This window comes from Barbus barbus (genome assembly GCF_936440315.1).
Source record: "Barbus barbus genome assembly, chromosome: 19".
Classification (NCBI taxonomy): domain Eukaryota; kingdom Metazoa; phylum Chordata; class Actinopteri; order Cypriniformes; family Cyprinidae; genus Barbus; species Barbus barbus.
In genome coordinates, this window is record NC_136747.1 from 8068034 (window position 1) to 8081747 (window position 13714).

The 13714-nt window shown below is 38.4% G+C and overlaps 2 protein-coding genes across 4 annotated transcripts in view; one reads left to right on the forward strand and one right to left on the reverse strand.

Moving 5' to 3' along the window:
• The window catches only part of LOC306885513 (protein Jumonji-like), a 97231-nt gene extending 93601 nt beyond the window's left edge, over positions 1–3630 (forward strand). Inside the window, exons 16-18 of the mRNA XM_079442086.1 lie at positions 75–258; positions 1588–1695; positions 2719–3630. Coding sequence (XP_079298212.1) covers positions 75–258; positions 1588–1695; positions 2719–2898 — 472 coding nt within the window. The 3' untranslated portion in view covers positions 2899–3630. The remainder of the gene's footprint in view (positions 1–74; positions 259–1587; positions 1696–2718) is intronic.
• Positions 3631–5886: 2256 nt separating this feature from the next.
• LOC306885671 (dysbindin-like) overlaps positions 5887–13714 on the reverse strand; it is a 39626-nt gene continuing 31798 nt past the window's right edge. Inside the window, exons 2-4 of one of the 3 annotated variants that reach the window (XM_079442353.1) lie at positions 11642–11806; positions 8900–9010; positions 5887–6509 (exon numbers count right to left, since the gene is read on the reverse strand). In XM_079442353.1, coding sequence (XP_079298479.1) covers positions 6217–6509; positions 8900–9010; positions 11642–11806 — 569 coding nt within the window. In that variant the 3' untranslated portion in view covers positions 5887–6216. Of the gene's footprint in view, positions 6510–8866; positions 9011–11641; positions 11807–13714 lie in introns of all 3 variants that reach the window. The other 2 variants (XM_079442352.1, XM_079442351.1) reach the window with 2 other exon arrangements.

The window sequence follows — 13714 nt, forward strand, 5'->3', positions numbered from 1 at the left end:
GCAGGGGTTGTCAAATAGCTACTACTTTGACTTGGGAACTCTTGGAAGTTTAATTGAATGCCTCTGTCTTACAGGAACATAGAGATGAAGCAAAGGCAGGATCTGTATGAAGCAGGGCTGCTCTCCTCTGCACGCTACTGCACTCACGACAACAACCAGTCTCCCGCTGACACCAAGAAGAAACCCCGCAAGTGGCTGGCGCTGGAGTCGTCCGAGAGACGCTGCCAAACGTGCCAGCATCTCTGCTACTTATCTATGGTGAGATTCTGCTCAGATTATACCGTACTGTACTGTAGATCCAGTATATTATACACTAAACCGACAAACTAAGGATCTGTCCTAATTTGAATGCTTATCCTGCGCTCTAAAAGTATCACAGCTATGACAAACTCCCAAATTAGCCCATATTAGCCCAAAAAGCATTTTTTCTCAATCTACTGCAAAAAAAAAGTATATCATCAACATGCTGCGATTATGGGATGAACCAATTAATTTCACTATTTAGGATAGATAGTATGCTTATTGTGACACAGTGTAAAAACTAGACTGTACTTTAGTGATATATACTACTATTAATATTATAGTATTTCATACAGTCTCTATAAATGCTGTTCCCAACCAATATAATCTAAAGTTGAAACTATTTCTTATTTTTATTTTTTTCATTTTTATTTAAGAACCAGGGTTCTCCAATTATCCAGGGAATGAGGGAATTTTAAAGGTGTGATTTCAACACCAAGAAAAGTCAAGGAAGTCAAATAAAAGCATAATCACAAATGACTTGAAAAGTTGTGTAAATTCATTGGTATTTAAAAAAAAAAAATTGTATAAACTCTTAAGAAGATAATTGAAATTTCTGGAATTAAGGAGTTTAATCATTTTAATATTAATTACGATTTTAAGATGTTTCTACTCCTAATTTCTATAAATGAACAGTTTGGTAACACTTTAGATTAGGGAACACATATTCACTATTAACCAAGAGTTTTCCCTCAATAAACTCCTTAGTACTGCTCATAGTAAGTAAGGTAGTTGTTTGTAGTAGTTTATGTAAGGGGTCTAGAATATGGTCATGTACTAATAAACAGCCCTTTTGCTACTAATATGCATGCTAATAAGCAACTAGTTAATAGTGAATAGTGTTCCCTAAACTAAAGTGTTTCCAAAAGTAAAAAAAAAAAATGTGTAGCTTTGTGATTTATAGCAGAAGTACCAGAAATGTCTTAAAGGCCCCTTTGAATGTTATCTTTGACAATGGGGACCCTTGGAGTCGACAAGGTTAAGAACCACTGATCTATACAATACTGCACTATACCACAAATCACAATAAAGCCTACAGTATATAAAGTATTGACTAATTAAATCTATATTGCAGTGTTCTGTAATGTCCTTTGTTCTATACTGTACAACACTGGTTTTCATTGTCGTTTTGTCAGTGTGTGTCGTGAACAGTTCTTCAGTTGACTCACAGCTGTGATTTTACCTCCAGTGCTGATTCACATTCAGCTGTCACTGACAAAAGAATTACTGAGCGTTGAAAATGAGTTGTATTCTTAATTGAGCTAATGGCTGTTGTTAATGCTGCAGGTGGTGCAGGAGAATGAAAATGTGGTTTTCTGTCTGGAGTGTGCGCTGCACTATGTGGAGAAACACAAAAGCTGCCGCGGCCTCAAGATGATGTACCGCTTTGATGAGGTAAGACACATGCCTGCAGGGGGAGATGTTGGGACGCTTTTGCTTAAACGACCCTCCAGGGTTCAGCAACCCTCCTAAATGAACTGTTGATGTTCCTTCATAAAATATTGTGCACTGGCAGAGTGACAAACATTTCCACATACAAATGAGTTTCTGTGGATTCAGTGTTGTATTACAGTTTTTGACATTTTGTGTTTGCTCAATTCTCAAATTAGTTTTTTTTTTTTTTAATTCTTTAAAATAACTTATTTGAATATATTTTAAAATGTAATTTATTCCTGAGATGTAAAGCTGAATACTCAGCATCATTACTCCAGTCTTCAGTGTCACATGATCCTTCAGAATCATTCTAATATCATGATTTTTTTTTTTTCTTTTACTTTTATGTGGCACGGATACATTTAAATGATTAAAAGTGACCATAAAGGTGTTTCTAATGTTGCAAAAGATTTCTATTCCAAATAAATGCTGTTATTTTTCTAATTTCTATTGATCCAAGAATCCTTAAAAAATATTAAGCAGCAAAAACACTGATAATAATAATAATAATAATAATTGTGCACCATTTAATGATCAATAATAATTAAACACCAAATCAGCATATTAGAATTATTTTTAAAGAATCATGTGACACTGAAGAGTGAAAATTAAGCTTTGCATCGCAGGAATAAATTGCATTTTAAAATTATATTGTTATTTTAAACAATCGTGGTGCACATAAGAGACTTCTTTCAAAAACATTGTTTCAAGCTTATAATCGAAGTAGACAATAAAGTAGAGCAAAAATGAAATTTTGTATATATCAAAATATTTCCAGGTTTAATCAGTACTGCTCACACAATGAAAAAAGAACCATTTTGAAGAATAACTTAATTGTTTGGAGTTACTACTTTTGACAATTGCATTCACAGTTTGCCGAGACTGTTTTAAAAAATGAGCCAAAGAGATTGACAAGAGCTAAAGTACCAATGTCATGTCACCTTTTTCACGATGGTCTCTCCCTGTCTCTGTTCGATCCCTCAGGAGCAGATCAACAGTTTGGTGAATCAGGTGTGTGGTAAAGCCCTGGTGAGAAGTGCGGCAGACGGCTGTAACGGCTCCAGCCCCACCAAACCGCCCGCCAAGCGCGGCCCCCGCAAGAGATCCGCCGTAGAGCTGTCCCTGACCCACCTGTCCAAAAGTGCCGCCGCCGCAGTCTCGTGAGGAACGTCGCCCGGCCGCCCACATCACCCAATCAATTCCCCCTCCCTCTCTTCATATCATTTGTGTCTTTTATCACCCATATAGCAGGGCAGAGTTTCCTGTGTTGAAAGCAGGCTGCCTTTTTTGCACTAGCGCACTAGTTTATATTCACCAGATGTTTGATAGCATTAAGAGATATGGTCCCAGGTGTGCATTTCACTGACAGGTGTGAGTATGATGTCATCCTTTCTGCCTGGACCCTCTTCCTCCTCGTCTTCGGCCCCATTGACTGCACACACGCTCCTCCTGAACTGTGAACCTTGGGACAAATAGGTGCTTCTCTCCTCGTTTTTCCAGATCCCTTTCCTTTGAATGTTGGTGCTTGATGGAGCTGCCCGAGAATGTTGTTTTATTTTGTTTTTGTTCATTGTTTTGTTTTGGTGTTTGCTTTGTTTTTTGATCTGTTTTTTATCTCCCTTTAGGCCTTATTTTGGTATTTGATTTGGTTTTTTGTTTTGCTTTTTGTTTTGTTTTTGCTTTTAGTTATTGTTTTTTGTTATATTTTGCCATTTTATTGGTGTTTTTTTTTTTTTTTTTTGTCTTGTTTCCTTTTAGTTTTGTTTTGTTTCGTTTTATGACATCACCGTTGTTTTGATTTGAATTAATTTAGTCCACATGCAGCTCCTCTGCGGAAGACGCAGCTCTAAAGACAGTAAACACTTGAAATTTAGCTTGTTTTAATATCTGTTTTTAAAAAAACAGAAAAGAAAAAAAAAGAGGAAGTACTGTGTGTTTTTATTTCGACTGGTTTTTATTTCAGTTTCCTCTGTGGATTCGGGGGAACGCTGGTTTCCATGGCAGCGGGTTGGGCTCTACTTGAGGAAGTGGGTGTTAGGGAATGAATGAGCGGGTCCCGTCCCAGTAGTGAGAGGGGTTCTTCCCACGCTGACGCTTACGAGCGATACCTGTGCCTGATGTTTAGCGGGGAGATCTTTCTTTATTTTGGTGCTGTTGTTTTTGTTTTAATTTTTTTTACTGTATATCAATACAAAAAAGGTAATAAAAAAGAAGTGCTGTTCGCTGGCCTTCTTATCCCACAGGACGGAAGAGCCGGAGGCTTTTTCCGCTTCTAGATGTGCAATCGTGTCAACATTCCATTCTTCCAGACTTATTGATTCATCTGTACCAGTTAACATTAATTATTATATAATATTATTGTAATTATTATATTTTGTGTTTTTGACTTATTTTCTCTTTTGTTCTGACATGCTATCTCAATTTAGAGCCACTATTCAAAGGGTGTAAAATGTGAAATACAATTTTTTTTTTCTTTGTTTCTTTTTGTTCTGTCTTTTCCTTTTTGCAGAAGTATCATTGATTTAAAGAAACTTAAGAAAATCACCTTTTTGTACATAATCCTGTAAATGTCTAATACTTGAGCCTTTGTTGGAGTGACAGAAGGAAAGGATAGATAGATGGATGATGTCAGATGAAGAAAAGCCTTATTTTTCAGTTTCTTCAGCTGTGGGAGTTTGATGCGTACAGGGTTGCTCTGGTAATGTGTATAAATTTTAAGTGCTGCTTACATCACTGACGACTAAGATATGGAGTCGCGATTTCCCCCTAGTTTTGTTTTTTAGGTTTACTTTTTTAAAGAAAAGGGAAAATACTTTCACAAAAAAAAAAAGGTTTTTACATTTTCATTACTGAAAATTCAACATTGTAGTAGCTACTCATGTTGCACTGAGCTTGCCAGTGGTGACTGACAAGGAAAAAAAAAAACTATAATCCAGTTTGTTGGTTGTTGTCCTTAACAGAAGACTGAACTGTTTTAGGAGTATTTAATGAAAACCAAGTCGAGTGTTTTCAACAAAAAAAACGGCGGTTGTCAAGTTTTTATGGCCTTACGATGTATTTTATTCAGAAATTGTGTTGTTTTTGTTCCTTTTTCTACAATATGAGAGATTTTCTCACGGTCAGGCGAGTTAATTTATTAGCACTGCGTCTCAGCTTTTCCTCTCTTGAGGAAAGATTTCATGTTGGTTATATTGCCATTTTATTTTGTTTTTCTTTGTTTTGTTTTTACTTTTTCAATTTGTACTTAAGGTTTAATAAAAACTCATGGACAGTTCACTGTCAGTCTGTGCTCTTTGTTACTGAACTTTATATTGGTTTAAAGAGAAATGTTGAACCATGGAATGTTTTCTGACACATGGACCCCCACACTCTCATATGGCTTTGGTATAACTTCATAATTTACTGTATAACTTGTAATTTTATTACAGTTATTAATGAGTTACATATACATTTTGAAATAATAATGTAATATGAAAATACTTATGTTCTTAATTGTCTTTTTATATTTTTGTTTTAGTTTTATACTTATTTGTAATACTATTAATAGGGGTAGTAGTAATAAAACCCTAATAATTTGATATAATTAAAATTCATATAATTCATTAATTTAAAAAAAATAATTTTATACGGGCTTAGTAATTTTTTATTCACTTTATTCAGTTATTTAGTTACTATTTAGTACTACTAGCAGTGTGATGATAATGATTATTATATTATTATTATTTAATAGTGGTTGTAGTAATACTACATTAATCAAAATACTTAATTTTTTTTAACTCTTTAAAATTTAATTTTTTATAAGTATTTAGTAGTAATTTTTGTTCTAAAAATAGTACTTTATAATCAATCTTTTTTTTTTTTTTACGAAATAAACTATTTAGTACTACTAAATATAATACTTTTACCCAATCAGTCTTAATGCAATTATTTAGTTACTATTTGGTACTACTAGCAGTGTAACAATGATTATTACATTTTTATATTATTATTAATAATAATAATAGTGGCTGTAGTAATACTATAGTAATCAAAATATTTAAAATAAAAATATTTAAATGTTTTAAAAATTCTTTAAAAATTTTATTTTAGAACCATTGAGTAATAGCAATTTTTGTTAAACTAAAGTGTCATTATTAAATCAAAATCATTTTTAATCAATCAGTTTTTATTCAACTATTTAGTACTGCTAGTACTGTAATAGTAGTAATAACCATAACAACAACAACAACAACAGTCAATCTACAGAGTCCCTATGGACCCCTTGGTGTAAAATCCTTGTGCACACGGGCAAACAGCAGACCCGCTGTATGCAGTGAACGTCCAACAGAATAAAATATATTTATTGATGTTGAGAGCAGGCACAGTATAGGGCTTCACATTGCACGGCACACGACAAAGAATTTCTTTACAAAAACCAAAAGGGTTTCATAAAACACCAGTGCACTCTTCCTTTGGACAGTCTGTCCTTCATCCTCTGTGTTTTCAGGATGAGCTGCTGCTCTCACAGTTCTTGATTGGCTGGTTTTGTTCTCTTTCGGGTATCGTGGCATCCTCCTGGAACTCTTCCTGATCTGGCTGGACAAGCACTGAGCCGCGGATGGCTGCTGGTCCCCTCTCATCATCATCATCATCCTCCTCCTCCTCTTCCCCTGCCTCCGTGTCCTGGCTGGCTGAGTCTGTGCAGGTGGAGGACAGCGACGCCAGCTTGTGTCTGAGGTCAGCCTGTGTGGGCACCTGAAGAGTGATCTCAGAGGTGAACGACTCAACATCAGGACCTGAGAGAGAATTGTTCAGAATAGGAATTAAAGGGATAGTTCACCCAAAAATGAAAATTCTGTCATCATTTGCTCATCCTCAAGTAGTTCCAAACCTGTATGAATTTCTTTGTTCTGCTAAACATAAAGGAAGATATTTTGAAGAAAGTTTGTAACCAGGCTGTTTTGGGGCACCATTGACTTCCATAGTAGGAAAAAAAATACTCTGGAAGTCAATGGTGCCCCAGAACTGCTCTGTTTCCCACATTCTTCAGAATATCTTCCATTGTGTTCAGCAGAACAAAGACATTCATACAAGTTTGGAACTACTTGAGGGTGAGTAAATGGTGACAGAATTTTCATTTTTGGGTGAACTATCCCTTTAAGAATGCTAATTTATCTTGAAAAGTAAGGTACTGCTCAGACAACATTTAGGTTACTGGAGATCTGTTACTGTTGCTCTGAAAAAATTTGCATGCTAATTCCAGTCAATTCAATAGGAATCTGGAGTTTCAATAAAAGTATCTCCACACATTTCGTTCAAGTTAGTGGTGACCAACAGTAAGCTGCTTAATTTGAAAGCCACTTCGTTGTGTGTTGTGCTTCGTGCATCACTGCATTGTTGACAATGGAAAACTGATCTATTTGTCCCCAAATTTTCATCTAAATTTAGCTAATGTAGCCACAACCTTAATGAAACTGTAGCGATGAAGCACCGCTTGCTCAGTTCCCAAAAACTGGACTGGACTGGAGTGGTGTGGATTACTCCCATCCATTGGTGAGCAAGTGTTGTAATGTAAAAAATGTGTCCAATTCTGTTCTGATGAACTAACAAACTCATCTACATAATGGATGGCCCTGAGAATAGGGTTGCTAAGGGGTGGACACTTTTTGGAATGTTTGCAAGCTTTCCAGGATTTTTTGGAAACTTTTGTATAGTTTTCATAAATTTTCCACTCCTTTGCGACACTACCTCACAGCCATATCACCCTGTAGCCCAAGACTGGTTGCCCACTGAAGCTAAGCAGGGTTGAGCCTGGTCAGTACCTGGATGGGAGACCTCCTGGGAAAACTAGGTTGCTGTTGGAAGAGGTGTTAGTGAGGCCAGCAGGGGGTGCTCACCCTGCGGTCTGTGTGGGTCCTAATGCCCCAGTATAGTGACGGGGACACTATACTGTCAAAAAAGCACCATCTTTCGGATGAGACGTTAAACCGAGGTCCTGACTCTCTGTGGTCATTAAAAATCCCAGGATGTCTTTCGAAAAGAGTAGAGGTGTGACCTCGGCATCCTGGCCAAATTTCCCCATTGGTCTCTGACCATCATGGCCTCCTAATCATCCCCTTACACTGATTGGCTTCATCACTCTGTCTCCTCTCCACCAGTAAGCTGGTGTGTGGTGGGCGTTCTGGCGCACTATGGCTGCCGTCGCATCATCCAGGTGGATGCTGCACACTGGTGGTGGACGAGGAGACACCACCCCTCACAATGTAGAGCGCTTTGAGTGCTTAGAAAAGCAGAAAAGCGCCATATAAATGTAATGAAAAAATGTAATGAATTATTACCTGAGAGCAAGATTTTCAGTTAATTTTCATTTTGGGGTACATTTTCATTTTGCCACAGAAATGCATAATTTAAACATCTCAGAACAGAACATTCTGGTTTTCATTTAGTAATTACAGCAAGTGCAACATGCACAAACACACCTTTTCAAGATGTAGGCATTATCAGAATGCACTGCGACATTTTTAAAATCGCATTACATAAATTCATCCCATCTACTTTCTAAATGTTTGTTATAGATGTTATTGTGATCAGTTCGCCCATGCATATGTATTCATCCATAGTGTTTAATCAAAATGCCATTACATAATCTTCCAGGGAATACATCAGATTTTTTTCTGGTGATGTATGCAGGACTCTAGTTATTTAGTCTGCGAAAACCCTGTCCCTGCAATCTCGTGTTCATCTGCTACACCCACATCTCAACATGCACTTGATTTTAGAGCAGTGTCCTGGTGTTACCTGTATAATCCAGAGGACTTGGCTTTCAGTGCAGCTCAATGTAATTAGTGATAATTGTAAAACCTGTTTGTTCTTTTCTGGATGCAATCAGACATCTCAGCATGGTCTGCTGATGGCGGCAGTAAATGTCAGCACTAATGGCATCTCAGCATTAGTGAAGCTAAAGAGTTCTTTAAACATAAGGAGGGACGCCATACCAGGGAGCCAGTTTTTTTCGTCATTAGATAAGTGGTATAGATCTATGGAAATCAGTCGGGCTCTGCTTAAAAATGACATAATGATAGAGCAGTAACACCTACAGTATGAGTAAAAATATTGATTGATGGTTGGGAAATATCACTATATGTATGTATACCCAGCATCGGTGAAGCCACACTGTTGTCCTCACCACCAGAATTGAGAAAGACATCCAACGCCTCATGGTCAGACATGTCCATCAGGTCCATTTGCTCCAACATGTCAACGTTCACCTCCATTGATGACATGCTTCCTATTGTCTCTGTGAACCAAAGGAAGAACGATAACATCACTTCCTGCAACCTCGCACTTCAATCACTAAGCTGTATCAAGGATTTGAGTCCAGGATGAACGTTTAACGCATGGAGTTCACATCTCTGTGGACGAAGAAACCCTTCATGTGAGTTCTTGAGTCAAGTCTTGCCGAATAGAAGAGCAAATTTGGTTGTGTCAGATCTCATTTGATGAACCGAGCTATGTCCTGGATTCGTCACCTTGCAGTTATGTTGACTCTGTGATGTCATTAGCGCATGCTTCACAAACACAGATTGCGGCGTGAGGCATGCCCGTCTCATGTGTGTGTGTGAGCGTGACATCAGTAAGCAGAGCGGTGAACTGCGTACCTCAAGGTTGTGTAAGAGCGCAGCGGCACAGGGAGGTGGACAGCAAAGAGAGAGGCATGTTAGCTCCCCTTTACAGTATTGAGACACAAACACAACCAGACACTCATATACTCAGAGTCTGTGTGCACGCTTTGAGAGAATTGACACAAAACACACACAAAACACAATTTCAGTCCATATTTCAAAACTGGCCTGATCCTTTTAAAACAGAGGAATAACAGAGAATTTATGTATATTACCACCTTGCTGTATGTAATGGTGCGTACAAGTCATGTCGGATAGATCGTATTTACGAGTTGAACGCACATAGGCTAAATGCCACCACAAAGTCGTTATTCTGAGTGAGAAACTCTAAATTTACGTTGTTTATGTTACATTCGTGCTGCACATATAGCCCAGTTTGTGCTGAATACAGTGTTATCACACTTAGGCATTAATATGATTTTAAGATACTGAAAAAAACACAAATGTCAGGGCATGTCAAAACTTCTCCAGGGCCCAAAACACCCTCAGACCCCAGAGGGGCGTGAGTAAAAAAAGGTGTGGGATGCAATGGACAGCAAAAGACTATAGATATGCAGCGTCTGTATTGACAGTAAATTGAATAAAATTATAATTTTTTTGTAATGTAAAATAAAACTGTTACATATACAAAATATTATATTATTGTATAATTACCATAGAATGTATAATGAATGTATAACGATGATTCCCTTTCTTTATTCATCATTTTGTAGATGTATAGTTTAAAAAATGCTTGAATTGTATGTAGAAAAGTTAAATCGCCATCTTGTTCAGACCAAAGTGACTTGAACGCACCTGACGTCGTAATTACGACTTGTCAACTCATAAGTACAAATGTCCCAGGAGGACAGCAGTTATGCAATGGCCGATCCTAACCTTGCCTTCTTGATTACCCATTGGCTGATCCTAACCCCACCTTTTTAATGACCCAATGGTTGTCCTTAGTCTCGCCTACTTTATGACCCATTAGCTCATACTAGCCCCACTTTCTTAATGACCCAGTGGCTGATCCTAATCACACGTTCTTAGTGACCCTGTGGCTGATCTTAGTCCCGCTTTCTTAATGACCCCATGGCTAATCTTGGTCCCACCTTCGTTATGACCCACTGGCTGATCCTAGCCCACCTTCTTAATGACCCATGCATTGGCTGGTTTTAGCCCCACCTTGTTTATGACTCACTGGCTAATTTTGCCCTTGCATTCTTTATGACCCACTGGCTGAATTAAGCCTTATAACCCATAAGTCTCCTAATAACCCATTGGCTGATCTTAGCCCTCTCCTTTTAATGAGCCATTGATTGATCTTAACCCCACTTTCTTTATGACCCAATGGCTGATTATGGCCCCTTTTTCTTATTGACCAAATTGTTGCTCCTAGCCTTGCTTTTTTCATGACCCAGTGGCGGATCTTAGCCCTGCCTTCTTAAAAGGTGTGTTTGACATCAGCTAGTTTTTAGAGTCTAGTTTTGCTGATTGGTGAGATTTGCAGCGTCCAGTTGGAGATGCTTCAATGCTCCACGGTATTAGCATACTTTATAACAGATGAAGTGGGTTATTTCTCAGATAAACAGAGGTTTGAATTTTACACATAGAAACAAGTATAACTGTTAATTCAATACATGTATGTGCTGCTTAATGTGGGGTCTATGTTTTTATCAGTTTTAGTACTGACACAATGTAACATTAAGGTTACATGAAAAGAGTATTCACTAGTATACAAATACAGATTTCTGAGCATAAACAGATCTGTAGGCTTTTGGTAGCCCCGTCCTCTTAATGATCCAATGGCTGATCTTAGCTCTGCCTCAATATTCTTCCATTTGCTGCTTTGGTGAGGTTTATCTACCACTAGATCAGCATTACTCATTGGACTTGCTGTTCCACACCAACTCTCTTCAGCTGCTCTTTTGTACATTCCCATGTCATTGTCCACTAAGTCATTGTACAAATTGACCAGTTGGAAGATGAAAGCAGCACTCAGTTTATCTGCTTCAGGACTGGGAATAGCATTCCCAGTGCAATATCGTGAGTGTTGTGGACCCGGCCCTCTTATTTGTAATAACGACTACTGAGTGCTTTTGTACCAGACCATCTAAACAGACATTTCTCAGGTATTTAAAACGTTTTTTATTATTATTATTCACAGGGTTACAGCATATTTACTTTTTGGAAAATAGTTTGTTTTACTGAGTCTGGCACATTTTGATCTGGTCCAGGTCTGAGCCAAGGGAATGGGCATAGCTCACCTCTTCTCTCCGCGATCTGTAGGTATCCTGTTGACAGGTAGTGCTCCATGTCCTGCTGAAAAGCCTCCTCAAAAAACTTTTGCCTGTCCTTTAGCTTTACCTGCGGCTGGACAGGCTCCGCCTCCGGTACTCTCTGACCATGCTCCATCTCCAGCTCCAGCTCCGCTGTGATTGGAGGACAAAAAGAAAGGTGATAAGACAAACTTTGTTAAAGGTTTTCTTAACCAAACCCATTAAGATTATCTGAAAAATTAAGTCACCCATGCAAGACATTTCGATTCAGAGATGTAAACTATCCACTACTCCACATTTTCTTGAAACTGTATGGAGAATGCCATCATACCCCTGGGTGCTATAAGGTTTAATATGGTGGCGGGTCTGAATGGTCAGGTTATCTGTCTAATAATTATAATGATTTATTTAGTTAGTTAGTTTTGCCTCATTAAAGGTGCTTTCAGTAGTTTGGTGCTAATTTAAAATGAAATAATGAGTCAATCGGGCAAAGAGTAGAATGGTATAAACATAAGATGAAGCATGTACTCATAATAGTTTCTTATAAAGATTTTTTTTATCAATTATTAAATTATTATTAAATTGAATATAATTATAAAGGTCTGCTGTGTTTCACTAAACTGCTGAGAGAATCCTCGTGCTCATTGGCTGCGGCCAATATATATGTGTGTGTGTGTGTGTGTGTGTGTGTATTTATTTATACGTATATATATATACATACATATATACAGGTCCTTCTCAAAAAATTAGCATATTGTGATAAAGTTCATTATTTTCTGTAATGTACTGATAAACATTAGACTTTCATATATTTTAGATTCATTACAACACAACTGAAGTAGTTCAAGCCTTTTATTGTTTTAATATTGATGATTTTGGCATACAGCTCATGAAAACCCAAAATTCCTATCTCAAAAAATTAGCATATTTCATCCGACCAATAAAAGAAAAGTGTTTTTAATACAAAAAAAGTCAACCTTCAAATAATTATGTTCAGTTATGCACTCAATACTTGGTCGGGAATCCTTTTGCAGAAATGACTGCTTCAATGCGGCGTGGCATGGAGGCAATCAGCCTGTGGCACTGCTGAGGTGTTATGGAGGCCCAGGATGCTTCGATAGCGGCCTTAAGCTCATCCAGAGTGTTGGGTCTTGCGTCTCTCAACTTTCTCTTCACAATATCCCACAGATTCTCTATGGGGTTCAGGTCAGGAGAGTTGGCAGGCCAATTGATCACAGTAATACCATGGTCAGTAAACCATTTACCAGTGGTTTTGGCACTGTGAGCAGGTGCCAGGTCGTGCTGAAAAATGAAATCTTCATCTCCATAAAGCTTTTCAGCAGATGGAAGCATGAAGTGCTCCAAAATCTCCTGATAGCTAGCTGCATTGACCCTGCCCTTGATAAAACACAGTGGACCAACACCAGCATCACTGACTGTGGGTACTTGACACTGGACTTCAGGCATTTTGGCATTTCCCTCTCCCCAGTCTTCCTCCAGACTCTGGCACCTTGATTTCCGAATGACATGCAAAATTTGCTTTCATCCGAAAAAAGTACTTTGGACCACTGAGCAACAGTCCAGTGCTGCTTCTCTGTAGCCCAGGTCAGGCGCTTCTGCCGCTGTTTCTGGTTCAAAAGTGGCTTGACCTGGGGAATACGGCACCTGTAGCCCATTTCCTGCACACACCTGTACACGGTGGCTCTGGATGTTTCTACTCCAGACTCAGTCCACTGCTTCCGCAGGTCCCCCAAGGTCTGGAATCGGTCCTTCTCCACAATCTTCCTCAGGGTCCGGTCACCTCTTCTCGTTGTGCTGCGTTTTCTGCCACACTTTTTCCTTCCCACAGACTTCCCACTGAGGTGCCTTGATACAGTACTCTGGGAACAGCCTATTCGTTCAGAAATTTCTTTCTGTGTCTTACCCTCTTGCTTGAGGGTGTCAATGATGGCCTTCTGGACAGCAGTCAGGTCGGCAGTCTTACCCATGATTGCGGTTTTGAGTAATGAACCAGGCTGGGAGTTTTTAAAAGCCTCAGGAATCTTTTGCAGGTGTTTAGAG